Source organism: Ctenopharyngodon idella, chromosome 1 (assembly GCF_019924925.1).
Source record: "Ctenopharyngodon idella isolate HZGC_01 chromosome 1, HZGC01, whole genome shotgun sequence".
In the NCBI taxonomy this organism is placed as follows: Eukaryota; Metazoa; Chordata; class Actinopteri; order Cypriniformes; family Xenocyprididae; genus Ctenopharyngodon; species Ctenopharyngodon idella.
In genome coordinates, this window is record NC_067220.1 from 35,536,180 (window position 1) to 35,560,222 (window position 24,043).

The 24,043-nt window shown below is 35.5% G+C and overlaps 2 protein-coding genes across 5 annotated transcripts; both read right to left on the reverse strand.

The window, feature by feature from the left end:
• Positions 1-716: 716 nt before the first annotated feature.
• mogs (mannosyl-oligosaccharide glucosidase) lies at positions 717-7,839 on the reverse strand. The gene is made up of 5 exons (XM_051891717.1): positions 7,705-7,839; positions 6,919-7,317; positions 6,582-6,805; positions 5,390-5,583; positions 717-3,209 (listed from the first exon to the last, which is right to left on the reverse strand). The coding sequence occupies exons 2-5, from the start codon at positions 7,262-7,264 to the stop codon at positions 1,445-1,447; spliced, it is 2,529 nt and encodes an 842-aa protein (XP_051747677.1). The 5' UTR covers positions 7,265-7,317; positions 7,705-7,839; the 3' UTR covers positions 717-1,444.
• Positions 7,840-14,265: 6,426 nt separating this feature from the next.
• Positions 14,266-22,406, reverse strand: si:dkey-56e3.3 (zinc finger protein 181). Of its 4 annotated transcripts, XM_051891770.1 has the most exons (8): positions 22,031-22,405; positions 21,805-21,914; positions 21,501-21,603; positions 20,347-20,452; positions 19,863-20,084; positions 19,469-19,560; positions 18,435-18,516; positions 14,266-18,283 (listed from the first exon to the last, which is right to left on the reverse strand). In XM_051891770.1, exons 2-8 carry the CDS (start codon positions 21,873-21,875, stop codon positions 17,496-17,498), a joined length of 1,464 nt encoding a protein of 487 aa, XP_051747730.1. In that variant the 5' UTR covers positions 21,876-21,914; positions 22,031-22,405; the 3' UTR covers positions 14,266-17,495. The 4 variants fall into 4 exon arrangements, 3 of the variants coding, with proteins under 3 accessions (XP_051747730.1, XP_051747715.1, XP_051747722.1); XM_051891755.1 differs by lacking the exon at positions 21,501-21,603 and having other exon boundaries at positions 20,347-20,476; XM_051891762.1 differs by lacking the exon at positions 21,501-21,603 and having other exon boundaries at positions 22,031-22,404.
• Between the last annotated feature and the right edge of the window lie 1,637 nt (positions 22,407-24,043).

The following is a 24,043-nucleotide window of genomic DNA, read 5'->3' on the forward strand; positions in this document are numbered from 1 at the left end:
TTCCAAGACTTCCAAGACTTTCACAAGTCATTTTTGAAAAATCAACAAAACCTGATGTATATTGCACTTCTGTTTTACATTATCTTGGTGACAAATCATCAGAATTTGTAACAGAAATGTAGAATACAGGGCATATACAAAAAAAAAAAAAAAAAAAAAAAAAAAAAAAAAAAAATAGATAGTACAAGATTAATGAATGTGAAATTTTCAGTGGCAACACAAAACTGGCCAGAAAGGGAAAGCAAGTGATCTTTCAGTTGGCCTGAAATGCTCTCACACTGAAACTCATCGGGTCATCAAGCCCTTTTTAATATGGCACCATTAAGTACTCTCTAAAAACAGATTGTATTAAGACTTTTAGCTTCAGTGTTCATGAAGCAGTTCAGTGAACCTTACTCTTTATGTAAAGGTGTAAACACTGGTCTTTATTTGACCATGTGGCATGAAATGCTGACTGGATTTCTGCACAGACACTTACCTTATGTTCACTAATCTCTATGATTGAATGAAAAATGAGACGGTCTACCAGAAACAGAATAAAAATACATGTTGAGAGTAGAGACACAGACTACACAGAATATATACTTTCCTGCAGCAATACAAAAGCAACTTTAATATTTAAAGCTAACTTGAATTTTTGTTGTATTTAGTACATGAATATTTACATTTTGTAAATATTACAGCTAACTAAAATTGTAAATGAAGGACAATTAAACTGAATTTAATTTAGTTTAATTAACTGTAATTGTCAAGACACACTTTGAATGTTTGCTTGACAGAGCCTTGTTTGCAAATTTTGAAGAAAAAGAAGAAAAAGCCTTGAACAGAAAAAATAAAAAATAATATGTGTATATATATATATATATATATATATATAGATTGCAATTCAGTATATTCCTCTGTTATTGCAATTCAACTTCCCATGAGGCATGGCCAGTTCAATTTATATTCAAACACATGAATTACATACAGTAAAAAGAAGAAAATCCTGGCTATAATTTCGAGTAAAAATCACACAATGCTTTAAAAAAACATCCATAAAGAGATATGATTTTAATATTTAAGTACAAGATTCAATTCAACTGAAGATAGATTTTATAAGAAGATTTCCATTTATTCTGTTAAATGAAGCCAAACAGCAATGGACCACCAAAAAAAAAAAAAAAGAGCACTGTCTTCTCCTGGTTCAAACATATGATATTGTTTTGTCTGATCTAGAAAAAGCTCACGGCTCTTCAAACCTGAGGATATAATCACATTAAACCAGACATAAAATTTAAATATTTAAACAGGGCTCTTGATTATTAAATTAAATGAGCAAATAAAAATAAAAAAATCCACCAATTATCTAAATTACGTAAAAATGAAATACACTTTGTAGTAACAAACATATGGCACCAATTGAGCATCATGATTTATTCTGATTCTGGCCTGCTACTGATTTTCAATACTCTTCAGCCATTATCAGTACAGTCAGAGCCGACCAGCCAGTAAACGGGTGGCTACCCTGCCCTCGTCCAGTGCTATCACTGTACTGTTCCCAGATGTATCCTGTTTCCAGATACTGCTTGTAAACATTATTAATGAGGTTAGTCCTGAGCTCTTGGTAGAGGGTAGCTGCCTTCTCTTTGTATGGCCCTTCTATGCTGCCATAGTGATGCAGTGCTCTAACAGCCAGGTAGTTGATGTTGATCCAGATCGGTCCTCGCCAGTAGGGGGCATCGTGTTCCGTGTTCCTCTTCATGTAGAGGGGATCTGCACGTGAGAGTGAGCGCAGGCCATAGGGTGTCCAAAGGCGTTCAGGGTCTTGAATGTCTCGCAAAACATGCTCCAGTTTTGGCGAGTCTGGTGTCAAAATATGAAGCAAGAATGGAAAAAGGCTAACATAGCCTAATGCATTCACGTACTGCAGCTTAGGGGCTCTGCGAACAGAGCGAACCAACCGTGAGACTGGGAACTGGTGCCGTGGTTGTCCAGGAGGCACAAACACTTTCTCCTGCTGAAGCGAGACCGCCTGGGTGTGATTGCCGTAATCACTGAAGGTGTGCAGATTCTCGGACCAGTGCAGTTCATTTAACAGATCGTTATTTCTGAGAGTACGATGGGTGTTCTCGTACACCTGATGGGGTTCCCCAAGTATACGTGCCACATTCGCCATGATGCCAGAGGCGAGGGTCATCCAGCAATACAAGTCTACATGCCTCTCATCAGCAGATGGGTGGGAAGCCCGTGGGTAGTCATCCAGGCCAGAAGTCAGGGTCTTGGGATTTAGGAAAAGGTTGGTGTCTTTGTCTCTGCCTCGCCAGCGGTAGGAGTTGGCGATGGGTCCGGCTTGTGTGGCGTTAAACCACTCAAACCAAATCTGCAGTCTCGGGTACAACCTTCTCAAGAAAGGAAGCATGGTCTGAGAGGACAATGACTCTGGTTGAGCATCCCGCTTCTCCAGCAGCTCCTGTAGGGCCAGGAAGAGCGTGGGAGGGTTTGCGTTTTCATTGTGCTGCACTATAAACTCGGACGGTACTTTGCTGCGTGCTTCATCATCCAAGATTTGTTCACGTGGGATCCAGCCCTCTACGTTGATAAGATCGAGCCAGTGCGCAATGACCTCCTGTGTTAACTGACTGTCCCATTTGTTGAGGAGAAGTTGATGAAATCCTTCATCCCAAAGAAAGCCCCTTGGAAAGAAAGATCGCGATGGTACTGCCGTAAACAGCGGCCCCTCAGGGTAAAGCACAGGGTGCTCATTATAAACTGACTGTACAACAGACTGTCCAAAGAAATATCCCATGCCACCAAGCATGTTGCTTAAAGCTGCCTTGGCAAATTCGATCTGTGAAGATGTGAATCCTTTTGCTTGGAGGCCAAATGTACTCTCAAACTTCTCATCAAACGCCATCTTACGTTTCTCCAGCTCGTCTGTAAGCACCGAGCCCACAAGTTGATTCGGTCGTTCCCGGAAGCTTCCGGACTCAAACAAAACTTCAATCTGGAAAGGGGTTTGAACAGTCACCTGATGCACCACAAAATCACTCTCCATCTTGGGATCTTTCTGTTGATTCTGGTGGTTAGTGACTTTATAAGAATCCACGGCAAAATAAGATCTTTTTTCACCTTTGGGTGGACTGAAGACAAATTTGTGATTTAGGCTGTTCTTCACTATGTCTGTCAGCTTATCAAGGCCAGAGCTCTTAGTTTGCAGGTAATTATATCTGAAAAGAAAAAGAGTAAAACAATACAGTAACTTGTTGAAGTAACATATTCGGAAGAGGATTAGGGCCAAGCAATAATAAAAAAATAAAACCATCTCAAGATTAAAATGTTGAGAATAAACATTACATTGAGAATAAAGTTGTTAAATTTCGAGAAAAAAATCAATTAAATATCGAGAATAAACACGCATTCAATCAGTGTTCATTGCTGATAGAGGACATGACAGAGTTAGATCACTTAGTCAAGCTATATTTTAGGCTTTCCTTCAATAATGATTCTCGATTCCAACTGTTGCCATACTTTTATATGTATTTGTCCATTCAAGCGCAAGAAGAGCAATGAAAAGCCCTCGCACTACTCATATACGTCAGATATCAATGCAGAGAAAGAGAGAGGTGCACAAAGCTGCACGATTAATCGTTAAAAGGTTGCGTTCCTGATTTCATCACCCACATGATCTAATTCCTAAATGACAACGATTCACCCGTGTATATTAAACCTTTGACAAAAATAAAATCACATTCAAATCTATGTTCACGCTACCGCTGACCTACAGAGAGCAGTTGTCATGTTTAGATATAAACAGGTTCACAAACAATTTTTTCAAACACACAGTATCATAATTTCGGTTACAAATATTCCAGTTATCACACAAGTATACAAAAGTTTATTATTCAGATATAAATGCTGATGTCTTTGTTACTATTCAAAACAGAATAAATCACCTTTTGAAAGTAACTGTGTGCTTCAAATAATGATTATATCGATTGCACTGTTACACCACTAGGTGGCAACAAATTACTGTTAAAAATGTATCTATCACTGAATCATTCTTTTAGAAACAAGTGAAGTCTTTATGAATCCAGCTTACAAAAATAAACTCAAAAAGAACTGTTTGAATTGAGTATTGTGCTTTTTTTTTCCCCCTTACTACTATTTTTTATTGCTTGTTTTTCCTTGTTATGAAAACTGAAAACACTACAAGTTCCTGTTTCAAACTGACTTGACTGTTTTTTGCACTTTAAAATTAATACCTAATCTACGAGGTAGGTACAGTAGGAAGTAGCATATGTTAGAAAAAATAATAGATGTTACCTTTGTCAAGGTCCAGCTGGTGCAATTATTTTATTTTATATAAGTGAGTTTTATTTAAAAGGGATTTTAATTTTAATTTTTAAAGGGAGTCATTTGACCCATCTCATACCTCCAAACAAAAGTTATGATTAAAGAATAAAGAATAGAGGACAGGATATGACTTGGTTAATTTGTACATTATTGTAATGTTCAATCATTGTTTAATCATTGTCTTCATTTGTCTTTTTTTCACAATAAATATCATACCGTGGACTTTATACTGAGGTACTATTGTACCGTAAGATTTTGATATTGTAATATCCCTAGTAGACCTACATCGCGCAAATTGTACTGTTTTTTTCTTCTAAAAAGACCCAGCCTCTTGCAAATTCTCTTTAAAGTTCGTACGTTAATTATTCGGTTATAATTAGCTAAAGCTGTATTTCTTTGTTATTGAAAGAAAGCCTAAAATATATAGTGATCCAACTCTGTCATGTCCTCTAGGATCAGTATGCAATGAATATGACACAGATCAAATGAGTGTTTATTCTCGACATTTTCTTCTCGAAACACAACATTATTCTCAAAATTTAGTGAGTTTATTGTCAACATTTTATTTCGACTTTTTTCTTGAAATTTAACGAGTTTTTTTCTTGAAACACAATGACTGTATTCTCGAAATTTAATGATCTTATTCTCGACATTCTATTTCGACTTTTGATGGTTTTATTTTTTTTTTATTACTTGGCCCTAATCCTCTTCCATAAACATATGACAGCAAACCTGAATGTCTTTAATTTTCCTCACACCCCTCCACACTGCTCATCTGAGCACCATACTACTAATAAGCTTTTATGTTTGAGAAGCAATTGAAGATTTCCTATATTTTGAAATACACTACATTTTAAAAATAAAAATGCTTTCCATGTTTTAGTTGTTAGTTTTTAGTTTTTGTAAAAAAAAAAATAAATAAATAAATAAAAAAAACTGCAATTAATTAGTAAATAGTATAATTACTGCTAAAAGTCCAAATTTCTTCCTGTTTTTATTGTTCACAATTATTACTTATTAAATAAGATTCTAGTGTATCATAAACGTAAGATACCTGGCATATTTGCTACCAGCACCTTCCCCCGCAGTGGGTTTGCCAAAAGTGATCTTGAAGTTGCCAAGCTCCTCAGATGTTCCTGTCACAGAGCTCAAGCGATTTTTCTCCTCAACATGAGCCTGCAATGAACCTTGAATATCCGTGGCAGCGTAGAACATCAGCGAAATCACAGGAGCTGAGGAAGCAATGCTCTGCCAATCAGAAACAAAGACAGAGTTACATGCATGCAAATGCATTGTTTCTTGAGTTACATGCATGCAACTTTGGAAAAAGAATATTAATGGTCACAGACAGGAATGTTCTATGCAGTTGTTTTGATCAAGGGAAACAAGATACATTTCTAGTTTTAAGATTATTTGTTCTTCAGACATTCCTCTTTAAAAGAAAAAAGTATCAGCTATATGCAATATGGCCGACATTTGGTTTTTGACCATTGAAAATATGTAAAGTTTAACAATTTATTCTTGAAGCCATACTGAGATCCAAATATATCTGGAATTAAATCATATAGGGCCTTCAAAATGAAAATACCAAAAAAAAAAAAAGTTTGTTAAGAACCAAAATCTAAAAGGATATTAAGATATTGTTAATATTTCTTGAGTTACAGGTATGCAAAATAGTGGATTACTCAATTTATTCATGACATTTAATATTTTGGATCTCATCACTATTTATGTTTGTCTTTCTTCAGAAAAAAATATGAACAAAATCAAATTTGAGCCAGGGAAGTTTCCGAAATTTGGTTGATTTGACACGGAATGACCCATTGTTTTCCATGACTGTGAGAACTGTGATCTTCATGCATATTGATTTAATGTCCTTTAAAAAATAATAATAAATATTAGTAATTTCACATTTATGTATTTAAAATTAAGCCAGATATTTTAAAATAAAAATTTTTGTTGTTGCAAAATTAAAACATATTAATGTATTTGTTATCAAATTTGTTTTCGTAGAAACTTGGAGAACGGTGGAGTAGCTCACCTAAAAGCAAAAAAAGTTTATTTATTTTTTTTTTTTTTTTACTTTATTTATTATAAAACTATATATTAAATATATAATTATATTAAAACCTATATTACTTCTATTATATTATAATAAAATATCCTTATATTTAACTATTTTATTATGATAAATCAGATAATGCTGGCTTTTAAACACAAACTGTAAAAGCATTACTCGTTCTTACATGTTGTTTTGCAGTAATCCTCCAAGTCCAGTCTCCACCATGATCTCCACCCATACGCTTCACAAACTCTGTGGTCAGTGTGAAATCACGGTCATGAATCTCCTGGACTCCAAAAGAGACTCCGTCATGCATTAACCATCCGTAGCCCTGCAAATGGTCGCCTTGCTCACAAGTGTGCCTTAGATTTCCCTCCATATCAGTGAACTGACGCATCCACATTAAGCCTAATAAATCAATAGAAAAGGCAGGGTTGTAATAACCTCACAACATCACAAAGACATGTAAAAATCAGAAAGAAAGCAAATGGTGCTTAAAGACAAAGTGTGAAGCAACCCACCTGTCACAACAGATCTAGGACTTCTTGTTTTCATCCCGAAGTACACCTGGGGCCGATAGGAACCCCAATATCTTTCAGGAGACACAGCAGGACTTGAGCTATTAGCATCCAAGACCCGTGGAGAAGGGTGCAAAGTCACAACCCTCCTGGCCAAAGATGATCGCATATAAAGGGCATAGAAGAACCAGATGAGGCTGAAGATACACAAACCGATGGATATATTGATAAACACCTTCCCAATGTCAGTTTTCTTTTTCTTCTCCTTGCGTGGTGGAGCAGGTGCTTTTTCCTCCTTTCTTGGGTTAGGTACCCCATCACCTGTTACCCTCTTCCTTCGCCGACCCATCTTTCTTTTGACCTGACCAAGCCGGTCTGAGAATGACAATCATTCAAATGCACCTGAAAATCATCAAAAAACAAAAGGTTTTCACTAAAGGTTTAGACTGTTGACTGTGATTACAGCCTAAGAAGCTCATAAACTAAAAGCTGACATTTCTGTCTTGTAGTAATGCATTTACAGGAATATATATATATGCCCCTAAAATATAACTATAATGTTACACCTGTCTATATACAAGATTCTGCTTATTGAATTGGCTAACTGAAATAAAGAATGAAGAAATGAATGAATGAACGAACGAACGAATGACTTGATGAATGCATGAATAAGATTAAGCTCTTCACTGTCTATTTAACGCGTCTGCAATGATCATTGTCTCTGCACTAAAGGTGGACAAAGCAATGAAAAAAATTGATTACAACAAGCCAAACACAAATTATACTTACGATTATGTTACCTTACGTACGTGTCAGTACTCTACTGAACATTCTAATCAGCAGCACGGACACTTCCGCATTTCTTTGTGAAGCTGACAACAATCATACATGCATAGTCAAAATAAAAGTCCTCCAGTGGCATACTATTGCTGGCGACATCTTAAAGTCCCCATGAAATCAAAATGACGTTTTTTGGCTTTTAGTATGAATATGTTAGCCTTACTGTTATCTATAAGCTAGTGTGCTCCAAAACAATGACACCATTCGCATTTAGAAGATATAAGCATTCAAAACTTACAGTATCTCACTTCCGCCAATATGGAGCAACGATTTTGATGACATCAATCTACACTTCAGGGCTGCGTTCAGCCCCGACAAAACGTTGCAAAACGTTTTTTAAACGGAAACGGTGGTGGGTAACACCCTGTTTTGATGAAGCAAGAGTTGCAACTATGGCAGCTGAGAAGTATTACAATATCGGCTATGATGATATTGTAATATTTACCATCATATAATCAAAGGAGTATAGAAAGTTTATGAAAGTGTCACTCCACAATACTAGCAAAATATATAATTATGTATAGTATTTTTATGTTACATTAATACCCATCGTGCGAGATGTCTCTTTAATACCGCGTAGTTTAGCCTATATACATGTTGCCGCTGATTGGGCTGACATTTCTGACACACCCACCAAACAAGAGAAAACATATATATATATATATAAATCTTTTGTAACAACATACACTACCTTCAAAAGTTTGAGGTTGGTATTTATTTATTTATTTATTTATTTTTTGAAAGAAATTAATAGCCTACTTTTATTCACCAAGGGTGTTAAACTGATAAAAAGTGATAGCAAAGATTTATATTGTTAGAAAAGATTTATATTTTGAATAAATGCTGTTCTTTTTAACTTTTTATTCATCAAAGAATCCTGAAAAAAGTATCACAGCAGGTTATAAAAAATATTAAGCAGCACTACTGTTTCCAACATTGATAATAAATCAGCATATTAGAATGATTTCTGAAGGACCATGTGACACTGAAGACTGGAGTAATGATGCTGAAAATTCAGCTTTGCATCAACATATTTCACAATATTGCTGTTTTTAATCAAATAAATGCAGGCTTGATATAATTATCCAAAATGGTAATATAATAAAGTCCTTTCACATCACCATTTAGCCAGCCCACACTTCACATAATAGTCCTGTAGGTGGCACTTGAGCTTCATTAACTATGATAGTTTCACAAATGTAAGTTCATCTGTCCATGTAATGAACTACTTGCACTGAGCCTCACAACTCACTGCTCAGTTATTTCCGGTTATATATACATACATACATATATACATACACACACACACACACACACACACACACACATATATATATATATATATTATATATTCACTGTGTTGTAATTACCTGCCTAGCTGACTAACCGAGATAAGAAGGACATTGGAGCAATTCAAGCTTCCAGTATGACTGGGCAGCAGTTCACACAACATGCTCATTTGTAAGCATTAGCATTTAACTTGACACGGCAACTTAACAATGCAGGGCTCACGGTGCTGACCGACAAAGTCCCTGTTTTCATTAACATGGTATCACTGTGATCTGATGAAGCAAATCGGATCATCATTCACACAGAACACAGCACATTTACATTTGTCCACATATAAGCACATAGCTTCTGTATCTAGATAACTGATCTGATCTCTGTCCCACAAAAAAATTTGGTGCCACTAAATATTAACATTTTAGTCCAATATAGTACAATAAATTCCTCATTTTGTGGAACTCATTTGACAGCGTCGACTATAAGAATCTTGAAAACTGGCCTGGACATGATGCCAATATTGACAATGCAGGCTATATATTCCAGGCTGGGTATTGTTTTCTATCATAATACAAGATGTATTTTTATACTTATTGACGTGATGAATCATCATAATATATAGCGTACATTGTCAATATGCAAATAAGGGTGTCCTCTAATATTTTTATCTTCAAGCGCTGAATACTGATAAATGGTTACAATAAGTAATATTAATGCCAAATGTAAATGGGGCCAAAGATGCCAATCTGTATGTGTACATGCACCAACAATGAAAAGGTATCACATATTAGGACAAAAGAACGTATGTGTGAACTCCCCTTAAATGTTACTTACTTAATTGAAAAACAGATTGTAGGACACAATAATGTAATGTCTTTGAATTATATTAATTTGGGGCTTTACATATAAATGCAACATGTTTATATGAACTTAGGAATATTTCTTTTCTCTTTATTGGGTCGCTTTCTCTTAGATTGATGGGATTCTCGGTAACACTTTACAATACGGGTGCACTAATATGCATTAATTCATGCTTACTAATGCACAGATAATCATGAGTTAATCTATGACTCATGAAGAACTAAACCATTAACTAATGATTACTGCATCAGCAACTAATAAAGAGTCAATATGATTAATAGATTAAGTAATATATGAATTGTTATTAATTAAATGTGTCATAATGTATTAATTCCTTAATAACATATTTAATTAACTAACAGTGTAAATTAATTGAGCCCCTGCCCCTTTGATCGCGAAAGTGAAAGTGCTCTTTGCGGGCGCATCGCGGTGCCCCCGCGTTCCCATTTCTGCCCCCCAGAACGCGATTTCTACCGCGGGAGAACAATCGACAAAGGACAAAGAGTTAAAAAGTACTGTGTTGGCACTGATTGAAAGCACAAAGTCTGTGGTATGTAATTAAAGTTTATTTTAATATTATGGGTTTGTCAATGCACAGACATAGACATTTTGCCAATTAAACAAGCTGAATGCCTGCTTCTCAAAAGAGTAGGCTATATTACCTGACAGCATCACCTGTTCATGATATAATTTGCATGTTGAGTAAAAAAATCGTGCTTCTACTTTTTATAGGTGAACTTCATGCTGACTTTTGGTCTTGCTGCTCATCGGAGACGCAGTGAGGATCCGAATCAAGGGCAGAGTCAGCATTACTCCACCAGGATCTCCAATCCCTCAAATCAGGTTTATGAGGATTTAGCTCTGGCCTCTGGAGGGCAGGCAACTGAAGTTACCAAAGCAACACTTCCTCAAACCACCAGCATTATATTAGATGCCTCCACATCTGCTCTAGTAATGACATCAATATCTCTCAAACCTTTCACACAGCAGTTGTGGTACTATGTAGTCACATGGCTGGAAAAGAATCCTTACCTTCCACAATGATGAAGAATATGTTTTTGAAAATGTGTCTTATTAAAATATAAAGTATCCAAAATCAATAAATATGTATACAACATTATCTCTGTCTTCAGGTAACTATTTTCCAAACCCAGGAAAAGCAGCAACCTTCTCTTCCATTGTGGACTCCTCATTGAAAAATATGACAATCTATATTACAGGCAGTTCTATGGTTCAACATCACAAGCCCATCAGGTATGTAGACAAATGCTGAGTCGGGTCTTGCATATAAATTATCATATTTATTATTAATGATCAGTTATCTTTAATGGCATTATTTACCTCCACAGGTGATTCTCAGACCAACGAAGAATTAAGTGGAAAACTGGGGCTGGTTCAGCATGTGGGCAATTTTTACACAGTGCATCTGAATATATTTGATCAAGTAGGCCTTTGGAACATTAACATTAGCTCATTTCAGGCCTACACCATCAAAGTCCAAGGTAACTTTTTTTCTCTCTCTTACATTTACATTTTACATCGTACACAAGGCACTAGAGGTATGTTAGATTTTGCTGTATTTGGCTGAGCAGTCTTTTGGGGTGGCTCGCCAATGTATTTGATTTCTCTAATACATAAAATAAGTAAGCTTGACCAGAGTTCTTGTGTGGAGAAGAATTTATTGAAGGTAGTAGTGTAGCACAGTTCTTCAGCATCGATGTCAGCGTGTCAGCCTTCAAAATATCTGAACCCAAAGTTCTGTCTGTGAGACAGAACTTTATACATGAAGACAAAAGGGCTACAAACAATAGAAAACTGTTAGGACCTCGATCTACCTTGCAATCTACTCTGAGCAATGCTTTGTCTTTCACACCCATCAGATTCTGTGGGCCATACGTCTGTATGGGCCATTTGGTTCACACCTTTACAGACACAGATAGAGCTGAATGCATCTGAGGCACAGTCACAATGTACATGCATCTAACTAAAGTTGATGAAAATACACATAATCTTTCAGGTAGTTAACTAAAAAATAAAAATTCTGTCATTTACTCACTCTTGTGTCATTTCAGACTACAAAAGAATGATTTTTTATTCTTTTTTTTTTTTCTTAATAGGGTCCAAAACCACACCAGACCCTATACTGATATTTGTTACCCAGGCTTATGGGAAAAACATGCCTGTGGCAACGATATCACCAAATTATATTATGTTGCTTCTTGCTTGTTTCATGACACTTTTAAAGTGAAATGCTCAGTTGCTCTGATAGTGGCCTTCAGCTCTTCTGCATTGTTGGGTCTGGCATATCGCATCTTCCTCTTCACAATACCCCATAGATTTTCTGTGGGGTTAAGGTCAGGTGAGTTTGCTGGCCAGTTAAGAACAGGGATACCATGGTCCTTAAACCAGGTACTGGTAGCTTTGGCACTGTGTGCAGGTGCCAAGTCCTGTTGGAAAATGAAATCTGCATCTCCATAAAGTTGGTCAGCAGCAGGAAGCATGAAGTGCTCTAAAACTTCCTGGTATACGGCTGCGTTGACCTTGGACCTCAGAAAACACAGTGGACCAACACCAGCAGATGACATGGCACCCCAAACCATCACTGACTGTGGAAACTTTACACTGGACCTCAAGCAACGTGGATTGTGTGCCTCTCCTCTCTTCCTCCAGACTCTGGGACCCTGATTTCCAAAAGAAATGCAAAATTTACTTTCATCAGAGAACATAACTTTGGACCACTCAGCAGCAGTCGTCCTTTTTGTCTTTAGCCCAGACGAGACGCTTCTGACGCTGTCTGTTGTTCAAGAGTGGCTTGACACAAGGAATGCGACAGCTGAAGCCCATGTCTTGCATACGTCTGTGCGTAGTGGTTCTTGAAGCACTGACTCCAGCTGCAGTCCACTCTTTGTGAATGTCCCCCACATTTTTGAATGGGTTTTGTTTCACAATCCTCTCCAGGGTGCGGTTATCCCTATTGCTTGTACACTTTTTTCTACCACATCTTTTCCTTCCCTTCGCAGAGCTCTGTGAACAGCCAGCCTCTTTTGCAATGACCTTTTGTGTCTTGCCCTCCTTGTGCAAGGTGTCAATGGTCGTCTTTTGGACAACTGTCAAGTCAGCAGTCTTCCCCATGATTGTGTAGCCTACAGAACCTCTGCAAGTGGTTCACATACTTTTTCTTGCAACTATATATATATATATATATATATATATATATATATATATATATATATATATATATTAAAAAATCATAAATCCAAGATTTAAATGTTATATTTATCCATGAAAGTCTGGGGTAAATAAGATTTTATTTAAGCAAATGTAATGCTTAATTAAATGAAGATTCATTAAATTGATCAAAAGTGACATACATTAATAATGTTACAAAGTTCTGTTCTTTTGAACTTTCTTTTGAACTTTCCACAATAATTAGGGATGCACCGATACTAATACCAGTATCGACATCGGACCCAATACTGCACTCGTGTACTCATACTCATTAAAATGCTCAGAGTACAAACCACCGATGCCACACAGCTACAATATAGTGCTTGTGACAAAGAAACGCATATATACTTGGTTACTTTTGATTACAGTTAAATTTATTGAATAACAGATAGTATCTGAAATAATTTCCCCCTTTTTGTACTTGTTGGCTTTATACTAACATTCCCACAAACCTTTTTGCATTGGCTTGTGTAGCTGTCTTTTCATCCATAACCCCTGTCAAACATTTTTGAAATGATAAACATGTTCTGTGGTTTTACTTTACCTATTGCAGGTGATTCATGCATTGAAATTGTGTCATAATAAATCATAATGAAATTGTATGAATACTTATATGATTTAACACGTATAGCCAAGATAATTATAATCATAGATCTGACTTTAACAGGTTTTTTTTTTTTTTTGACAAATGGTAATATTACATATTAGACTGACAAAATTTTAGATCATAAAAACAACTCTGGACTATGGTGTGATACAAACTTGTAAGATTATTAAAAAAAAAAAAAAAAACTTTTTTATGTTTTATAACCAACTATAAAAATCAAAATGAATGGTTTTTATCAAAATGGGCAATTTTGGATGATTTATAGACAGCTATTTTTCTGTTTAGAAACTACCGTGTATGGCAATTATATTAAATATACCATATCTATTGTGTAATTTTTGGTTTGGTGAAAAAAAACAAAAAAAACAATGTAATGTACTCAATGTAACTACTAATGCTAAATAATACTGTTACTAGACAACCTTTCTCATTAAATCATTACCATTAAAATTTCTCACAGCAATTAGGGGAAAATGTATGTATACAATAATCTTTAACATTTCTTCCAATTAATGTAGGTATGGAAGAGATTTTATTAATATGTATGCTTTTTATTAACATGTTATGCTCATGAAACTTTGTGTTATGTTTACATTTTTGTACTGCTTAAAGAGACAGTATGTAGTTAATTTTCACAAGGATTGCATGTGATCTCACACACTTCTCAGCCTTTGAATGAACAAAGAACATTTATTGATCTTATAGATGTGTATAATCATTGTATGACACAAATAAGAAATGTGTGACTATCATATGACAAGAGAAAGAATACTCTTGTATAGAAGAACGGTAAATGTTCCTAATATGGTAAAAGAAACTGGCTTTGGCCTTGAAAGCTATAGAGATATAAATGTGGGAGGGAGCCCTCCCTTCTTTGTCACACCCTGCAGCAACTTCGAGTATCTGTATGACTGTTGACCTTTTCTTGCAAGAAAGACAATTGGATGTGTTTGTCTCTTACACAGTGATATTATTTTATTTGCAACAACATAGGGATATTTAAATTTTTTTTTAAAGGGTAATCTACTGGACACTACATCACTAGATCCATGGCTAAAAAAGTTAAAGGGGTCATAAACTGCATTATCATTATTATTATTTTTTTTTTTAAATAATGTTTCCTGGGATGCACAATAGTATGATTTTTACATAAAAAATTGTCATAATTTAGAAATAAAAGGCATTTTTCCTACCCTTATTTTAGCCCTCGGATTTGGGGCGTGTCTGCTGTGAGACTTAAGTGTAAACACCCACTGCTGTGATTGGCTAACATCTTTGCATATGGAAATAGCCATGTATTACATGTGGAATTCTCTCAAAAACTTTTAGCACGTTTTTACTATTACAGTTCTCAAGGGTTGCTAATCGTGAAAAGTGTTGATTATAGAATTATGTTTAGATCGTGGCATGAAAGGTGGCAGTGATGAGCATGTAGCTGCTCACAGACATGTTGAGTGCATGAAAGCAGTGATCTCGTCATTGTAACATTGTAACTCCTCATTTTAACTCATTGATCTCGTCATTGCACACTAACGAATGCCTTCATCATAACGAACAGCAAACACAATGTAAATAGGAGATTTGTTTCTAACAGGAGTTTAGGCAAGAGTCCTGAACACTCATACTGTTTGATTGACAGTTCCAGCAATTGTAAAGGGAGCGTTCTTTGATTGCTATATATAATTTAACCTCCGTTTAAACAACACATTATTTTCATCCTACTAAGAAAAACAATGTGAAGTTGACCGTTTAGTCACTGCTTTGATTTACTGACAAACGATTTTGAGACAAAAACATCTGACTGTTGGCCTACATGAATCATTACATATCAGAAATCACTGGTAATTTTGGTTAGACGTGTACACATAATCCGTACATATCAAACCATCTGTAACAAAGCAATAGTGACAGTAAAAACTTTTTTACTCAAACAAGTGTGTTGCGCCATTCCTGTTGGATCCGATATAGAAGGCACAGCATCGTTTTTTATTTTTATTTCAGGCTGTCTGCAAATCCAATGCAGCTACTGTGTTTTTCCACAACCTGGCACTGCACAACATTTAGCACTCTTCAAAGGCATGTTTATCGCTTAGTTGCTCGATCCAGTGTTAGCGTCACATCTGTTATTCACCTACTACTATTTGTCGTGCTCAAATCAGTGAGCAGGACTACTGAACTCTAGGGTTCAAGATGTCACCAACCTGAGAAGAAGCTCGTTTTTATCCATTGAGAATTGTTTGGATCATCAAAAGTGGCAGTTTCAGAATGTAACCACGTGGTTAGTGGAAAGCTGTTGAAAGAGATTTGTGATGTCAAAGGGTTAGTTCACCCAAAAATGAATTTTTTGTCATTAAGTAATCACGCTCGTTCCAAACCCATAAGACTTTCATTCATCTTTGGAACACTAAGATATTTTTGATGAAATCTGAAGAGTTTTTTTTATTTTTTTATCCCCCATAGAAAGCAATGTAATACCATATTCAAGGTCCAGAAAAGTAGTAAAGACATCATTAAAATAGTCAACGTGACTACAGTGGTTCAACCTTAATGTTATGAAGCGACAAGAATACTGTTTAGACAGTGCAGGCTTCCAGGTTCTACGTCAGAATGCCAACTCATTATTGGTCGGCTCCTGTGTCAGCATCGTACGCATATATTGTGCTGCTCACGGAAGCCTGCACTGTCTATACAACTTAAACAGCGTAGGAGACAGACAGGAAAGAGATAAAATTGTTGAATTGTTGAAAAGTCTTTATTTTTGCACAGAAAAAGTATTCTTGTTGCTTGTCTTTGCTACTTTTCTGGACCTTGAATGTGGTAATTATGTTGCTTTCTATGGGGGATAAAAAAAACCCCTCAGATTTCATCAAAAATATCCTAATTTGTGTTCTGAAGATGAACGAAGGTCTTACAGGTTTGGAACAACATGAGGGTGAGTAATTAATGAGAGAAATTTAATTTTTAGGGTGAACTAACCCTTTAACTACCAAAAAGGAAATGGTTTCAGAAAGCGTCTAAAATCGCATACTCTCGAGTAATTATTTTAAATAAACAATTACTTCACGACCACTAAAAAAGTAAGTTCTATATAGTATGAATGTAAGTAGTATGAATGTAATCTAGACGTACTACATTCATCATGTTGTCATTATCATGTGACTTACAGTACCAGCGTCAGTTGTGTCGCTTCACTGCCATTCACAAATCCTCTCCCGTGGCCTCATGGGATAGTAAAGTGTCCATCATATGCACACTTCAAAATCTCGCCGGAAATACTAGGTCATCCAGGTACTTTCTGCCTACTCTTTTATGAGTACTGTGAATTCAGACATACTTCTTTTGTCACGAACAGTTTCTCGTCTAATGTATAGTAGCGAAGTATGCGATTTCAGATGCAGCCAACAAAAACGAATCTATTGTGAGAGAGATACCATATTCTGTCCACCTTATTTTTCACGCAAGAGCAGGTACGGCCATTTGTAAATTGAATGCATCTGGCTTTCGGTGTCATTAGCTTCCAGTTAATTTAGCTGTACAAAACATTACGCTGCTGGATACTGCTAACTGGTATTTCTTACAATATGGTTTTAATTTATTATCATAATTATAAATACATTGGTCTGTAGCACAAACTGTTTTACCATTATCTGCTTTTTGTTACACTTCTCGTTATTTCCTTATAGCGGCTAATGAGTTGAAAGTCTCAGAAAGAAAATAGCTTACTTCAGTATTGAAAAATAAGGTGGAAGACTTGTGAAGTCTACATTTGTCCAGTAGAAACACAGATTCTCTGTTGGTGTTTCACCAAAATGTACTTGTGTGCAAACATCCGCCCACATCGATCGCAAGTGAAGGGCTTCTCACGTGTGTGGATCTTCATATGCGTTTTGAGGTTTGAAGACTGGTTGAACATTTTTCCACAAAGGTTACAACCATAAGGCTTTTCACCTGTGTGAACGGTCACATGTTTTTTCAGGTTACTTTGATCTGAGAACTGCTTGCCACAGTGCAAGCATCTGAATGGTTTTTCTCCTCTGTGGATGCTGTGGTGTCTTTTGAGACTAGACGCCTGACTGAATCTTTTACCGCAAAGTGTACAGTTGTGGAGCCTCTCTCTGGTATGAAGTTTTTGATGCAAGAGGAGAGTGCTGGGTTGAGAGAATGCTTTTCCACAATGTTTACACATAAACTTGTCTTTCCTTTGCATCTGAGGAGAATCTGACTGTTTGAAAGAAAAGCACGGTGTGAAGGGGGGCTGCTCGGATTGAGAAATGTTACCTCCATCGCTGTGTGTTAAATGGCCTTCCATATCAGGCATAGACAAGCCATTAGAGTCTATTGGAGTTGCATAGGAACACATAGGATCTGTGCTCCCTCTATACATCATGTACTGATTCACAGAAGGTCCTCCATTGCATTCAGATTCAGCATAGGATGGATGGTTTGTGGTTGCGTCTAATCTTCTGGAAACCCATGAGGCATAGGAAGAGACAGACTGCAGGTTGGTCTCTGCTTCTCCATCACAACGTCTGTCCATTCTGGTTTCACCTATCGTGAAATACAACATGCTTAAATTACAGAAAAAAGTGAGCAAATATCTAATAATCATGTCCCTGAAATATAGGCTCACAACAAGGATTCATTTGTAAAACAGACACTTCAATAAGCCATTTAATAAATAAAACAACTTTCTAATTACCATTCAGTAAATGTGCATCTTCACTTATATCATTCACTTCTGGGTTTTCATCCTCGAGAAGATCAGGTTGCATTCCATTGGACTACCAGAGGAACAAATCACTGTTGGTGAATTTTGTCATTTTGAATTTTGAAAGCAATTTTAGCAGGAAATTTTGTTGTTTGTATTTTTGACATACTACCTCTGTACTGTGAAATATGAAATTTAATTCGTCGATACCCTTTACAACAAGGTCCCATTAGTTAACGTTAGTTACTACATTACAACTAAATAACAATGAGCAATACATTTGTTACAGCATTTTTTAATCTTTGTTAATGGTAATTAATAAAATACAACTGTTCATTGTTAGATCATGTTAGCTCAGGTCCATTTAATAATATTAACAGATATTAACTTTTGATTAGTAAATGTTGAAATTAAGTCTTTCAGAGTACTTTTCATAGTTAGTTCATTTTAATAACATAGTTATCTTTTGTTAATAAATGAAACCTTATTGTAAAGTGTTACCTATTTGTTTATTTTTTCATCTGAATATTATAGACTACAACATAAACAAGTCCTATCCACTTGTTAAGTCTGACGTCACGTGCCACTCCTTCCGAGTGCAAACGCTCTATCAGATGCTATATCAATCAAAAAAAATCAGTGGTAATATTACCAACAAATCATGATTCTAACCTTTATCTAAATCAGATTTGGCCAGAAATTGGTGTGACACTGTAAGCTTGGAGACTGTAGTGTAGCTTAAATGTGTGCTATAATTAAATAGTGCGCTTATAAATTGATGTTGAGATTCTCAGTTGAAACGGAGTGGAGGATTGGACATGGAAACAGTATTTCATACATCACAACTTAACAAGCAAGAACAAAAATTATTAAAAAAAATAAATAAAATTTTATATATATATATAAAAAAGGGCAGCAGTTTGGAAATTGCCACAGCTGTAGAAAAGCAGTTTATGTGTCATGAGTGTAATGTGATTGTAAACAAAGACAGGTATGTTCAAAAGTTTACCATTTCTCATACTAACCTCTTGATGGCAGTGCTGGACTGTGTCTTGGTCTATGAAGTTTGCTTTATGAACTGCTACAAAGACTCCTGAATTCCTGTACTGGGTGTCATCTTACCAAGAAAGCAAAAAGTAGTAATAATTCAGGGTAAACAAAGAAGAATTTTTATTTTAAATCTCAATATCCATTCAAAAGTTTGTCATATTTTAATAGATTTTCTGATGAAAATAAAGGGGGAAAAAAAATACAATAAACAATAGATAAAATAACACTTTTATTAATAGTTACATTTCTTTGTAGGTTTGATATTTTATGAATTTATTCCACTATACATAATATGTGTAATAACTCTGGGTTATACACTTTATCCCTTAAATAAGTTACAAATAATAACAAAAAAAACACCATACTCACGATTTTCGGCAGTCTTTGTTTCTCCCTCTGGTTGTTCACACCTCATGTTGTCAGGTCTCTCCTCTTTAATAATGAGAACATCTGGTTCATCATCCCCTACAGACTGATTGAGACCGTTTCCTACCTCTTGATGGCAGTGTTGGACTGTGTTCTGGTCAATGATGTTTTCTCTGGGGATTGTTACAAAGACTTCTGCACTCCGGTATTGGGTGTCATCTTTAACTGCAAGGCGGATGTACCAGTTATATGTGTGTGTGTGTTTAATATTCATATGTAATAAAATATTTTTTTTTTCATATATTTGTGAATTTTATTACATTATTATTTGATTGGATCATTTTTCCTTTACCATATTTTATCTTCTTGTTAACTTGAATTACATGTCAACTAATCTCAAAACTGACCAAAGTTATACACTTTACCCCTACAGTAAGTTACAAAGGACAAAACAATTAAACAAATACATAAAAGACACCATACTCACGATTTTCAGTAGCCTCTGTTTCACTTTCTGACTGTTCACACCTCATATTGTCAGGTCTCTCCTCTTTAATAATGAGAACATCTGGCTCATCACCACCCCCTACAGACTGATTAAAAGGTTGCCATGATTCCTGAGAGGAAATGTGTTTGGAAAAGAAAATCTGTTCTGAACATTAATAGTGATGGTGATACTATCAACTGATATGGGCTAGATATCTAGAGATATGGGTGGCCAAGGGCTTATAGACTGGTGTTCAAAAGTTTGGGGTCAGTAAAATTCTAATTAATACTTTTATTGAACTAAGATGCATTGTATTGATCAAAAGTGACAGTAATGACATTTACATCACATCACAAAATATTTTTATTTAAAATAAATGCTGTTCTTTGGGACTTTCTATTCTTCAAAGAACCCTGGGATTCTTGATTACACAAAAATATTAAACAGCACAACCGTTTCCAGCATTGATAAGAAATTTTCTTGAGCAGCAAATCAGCATATTAGAATGATTTCTGAGGAATCATGTGAGACTGCCATCCCAATCACAGAAATTAACTACATTTTAAAATATATTAAAATAGAAAACATCTATTTTAAACTGTAATAATACTTCACAATATTACTGTTTTACTGTATTTTTGGTCAAATAAAATAAAACTTCTTTCAAAAATATTTCAAAACCTTACTGACCCCAAACTTTTGAAAAGTATATATGAAAAAAAAAAAAAAAAAAAAAATACATATATATTTTTATAAACAAACACAATTTAATGGTAGCAAGCAACATATATGGGAAACTCAAAATAAAGGCACACTTACATATGTATGCCACATCCCTCTAAAAACTTAATTTCTATATTATTTTTATAGGCAATTTCAGAGAATCATTGAGATGCTAGTATAATAACAAAAGACGAAATGTGTGATAAATGGGAAAATATAAGCACTGTTAGGAAAACGTTTTGAGTGCTTTGAGATAAAGATATTGAACACAGAAAAAGGGTCAGTGCAACTGATTGAATTAGTTAACAGAGGTTTGCAGATAACCAACGATTATCAGAGAATGTACAAAATACAAGGACAAAAAAATAAATAAATACAATAAGTTTAAAGGGATTCACCCAAAATAGACAAATCTGTCATTATTTACTCACCCTCAAGTTGTTCCAAATCTGTAAAAATGTCTTCGTTCTACTCAACACAAAAGATGATATTTTGAAGAAAGTTTGTAACCAGGCTGCTTTGGGGCACCATTGACTTCCATAGTAGGAAGAAAAGAAAAAAAAAGGTCAGTTTCCCACAATCTTCAAAATATCTTCTTTTGTGTTCAACAGAACAAAGATATTTATACAGGTTTGGAATAACCTGAGGATGAGTAAATGATAACAGAATTTTCATTTTTGGGTGAACTATCCCTTTAAGGCAAGGTGTTACACTCCATTCATTGTTTATGCAGACCTGGTCAAGTCTTTCGGGCTGAAGAAGTGAGACGTTATCGCAGTGAACTGATCCATCTTCATCACTACCATCGTTATCACACAGCGAAGCGACTTTCACGCTGATTCGCCCTGGAAATAAGCATAAATACCTTCACCGTTAACAATTAATTTACAATAGTGGCTTTTAATACAACGGAGTTAGTCCGAAACCAGTCTACTTGAATGACCATTCTAACCACCCTTACCTGGTACTTTTTCGTGAACACTGGTTCTGGTTATAGCAGTTGATTCGTTCATCAGTTTATGCGCTCTTCGATAAAATGAATCCCTGATTTCTATCGTTTTTAATTTCTTTTTAAGGTGGTTATTCTCCTTTTTTGTTTGTGATATTTCAAGCTGCAATTCGGCATAGCTGTCCTCAACAAGTTTGCAGATTTCTGCCACAGCGGCGTTTGCTAGTACTTCCATTACTGAAGCGATTTGCGTTTGAAACGTTACAAAATTTGCCATTGCGTTGAAATCTGTTTTGATTAAGCTTATATAACATTAGTGAGCCAGTTCAAATGCGTGTATGTATGTGTATGTACGGGTCTGGGGCTGGCCACAATGAGTCGACAACATCCGCTTGGGATTTTTTAAAATAAAAGCTCTCATCCTACTGAGCGATTTTCATGTCCGCATACGTCAAATATATGGACGAAATATTGAACTCACATTTTTGAAGATTAAACCACATTAGTTAGTTTTACTTTAGCACAATATCACAATTAAGCGAGTATAGCGGTTCAAGTTGTTGTTCCAAACCTGTATGAATTTCTTTCTTCTGCTGAACACAAAGGAAGATATTTTGAAAAATGTCGGTAACTAAACGGTTGATGGGCCCAATTGACTTCCATAGTACAGGAAACTGTGGAACATACTATGGAAGTCAACTGTTTAGTTACCGACATTTTTAAAAATATCTTCTTTTGTGTTCAGCAGAAGAAAGAAATTCATACAGGTTTGGAACAACTTTAGGGTGAGTAAATGATAACATAATTTTCATTTTTTTCCGTGAACTACAGATACAGGCAAAAGCATTATGGTTTTTATGCACTAGTCAGTATTAAGATATAAGTGTTTATTTTATTGTATTTTAAATGGTGTTTTCTCTAAGTGTTTTTTTTCCTCCTTCAAATGCTCTTATTCCTATTTATATTCTGAAGGTTTTGAAGAGGGGGTTGTTGGGTCATTTGCCTGATTTATACAACATTTTATTCTTAAAAACATGGTAAAAAAAATATTTTGTTGTCTGACAGTATTTTCACATTTCACAAAATCCCCTCTGTAAAAACTCTAATATGTCAACAAAATGAAACAAAAAATTTGAGCATGGCTTTATCCAATGCTCAAATTGCTGTTCTGCAAAAATGTTTGCATTAATGTAATCAATCATCTGTGGAAGTATGGTGATATATTGGTTATTTTACCCTATTCACCTGGGGGTGTCTTGCCTTAAAAGAAAACCATATTAACCATTCATAAAATGCATAGATTTTAAATGCAACAAGAAAAATGGTACATGGATGTTCAAAAATCATGGCAAAAAGTAATGAGTTGACAGTTAATGCCGGCAAAGTAGTGGTTTATATAGCTTTATTGTGCAATTTAGTGTCAGTCTATCTCAAGTGGTCCAACAGAGGTTGCTGGACAATTTAGAATCGTCCTATTTTTGTGCTTACCACCATCTATTAGTAGCCTATAGCAAACCAGACCACAGCAGCCTACTGCCTGCTATGTTGCTGCACATTTGAAATAAAACATGATTTGAGCAATGATGTTAAGCATAACCTCAACAAATCTCAAAGCAACTGTTGCTTAGAGGATATTCAGTAATTTAGAACTTTTTAGTTAAATAGAGCTTGAATAAGTTGTAAATGTAGATACGTTCCACCTAATGGAACAACTGAGAAACACAGAGAAGTTTGGAGAATATTGTCTATAGCAGTGGTTCTCAAACCGGTCCTGGAGTACCACCAGCCCTGCACATTTTGTATGTCTCCCTATATCTGACACACCAATTTCAAGTCTTGCAGTCTCTACTAATGCGATCATAAGTTGAATCAGGTGTGATAGATGAGGGAGACATTCAAAATGTGCAGGGCTGGTGGTACTCCAGGACAGGTTTGAGAACCACTGGTCTATAGTATAAACTACTTTGATGTACAAGACAATGGCCAATAATAAGTAATCTTTATATTTGCATTGCAAAGAGACAA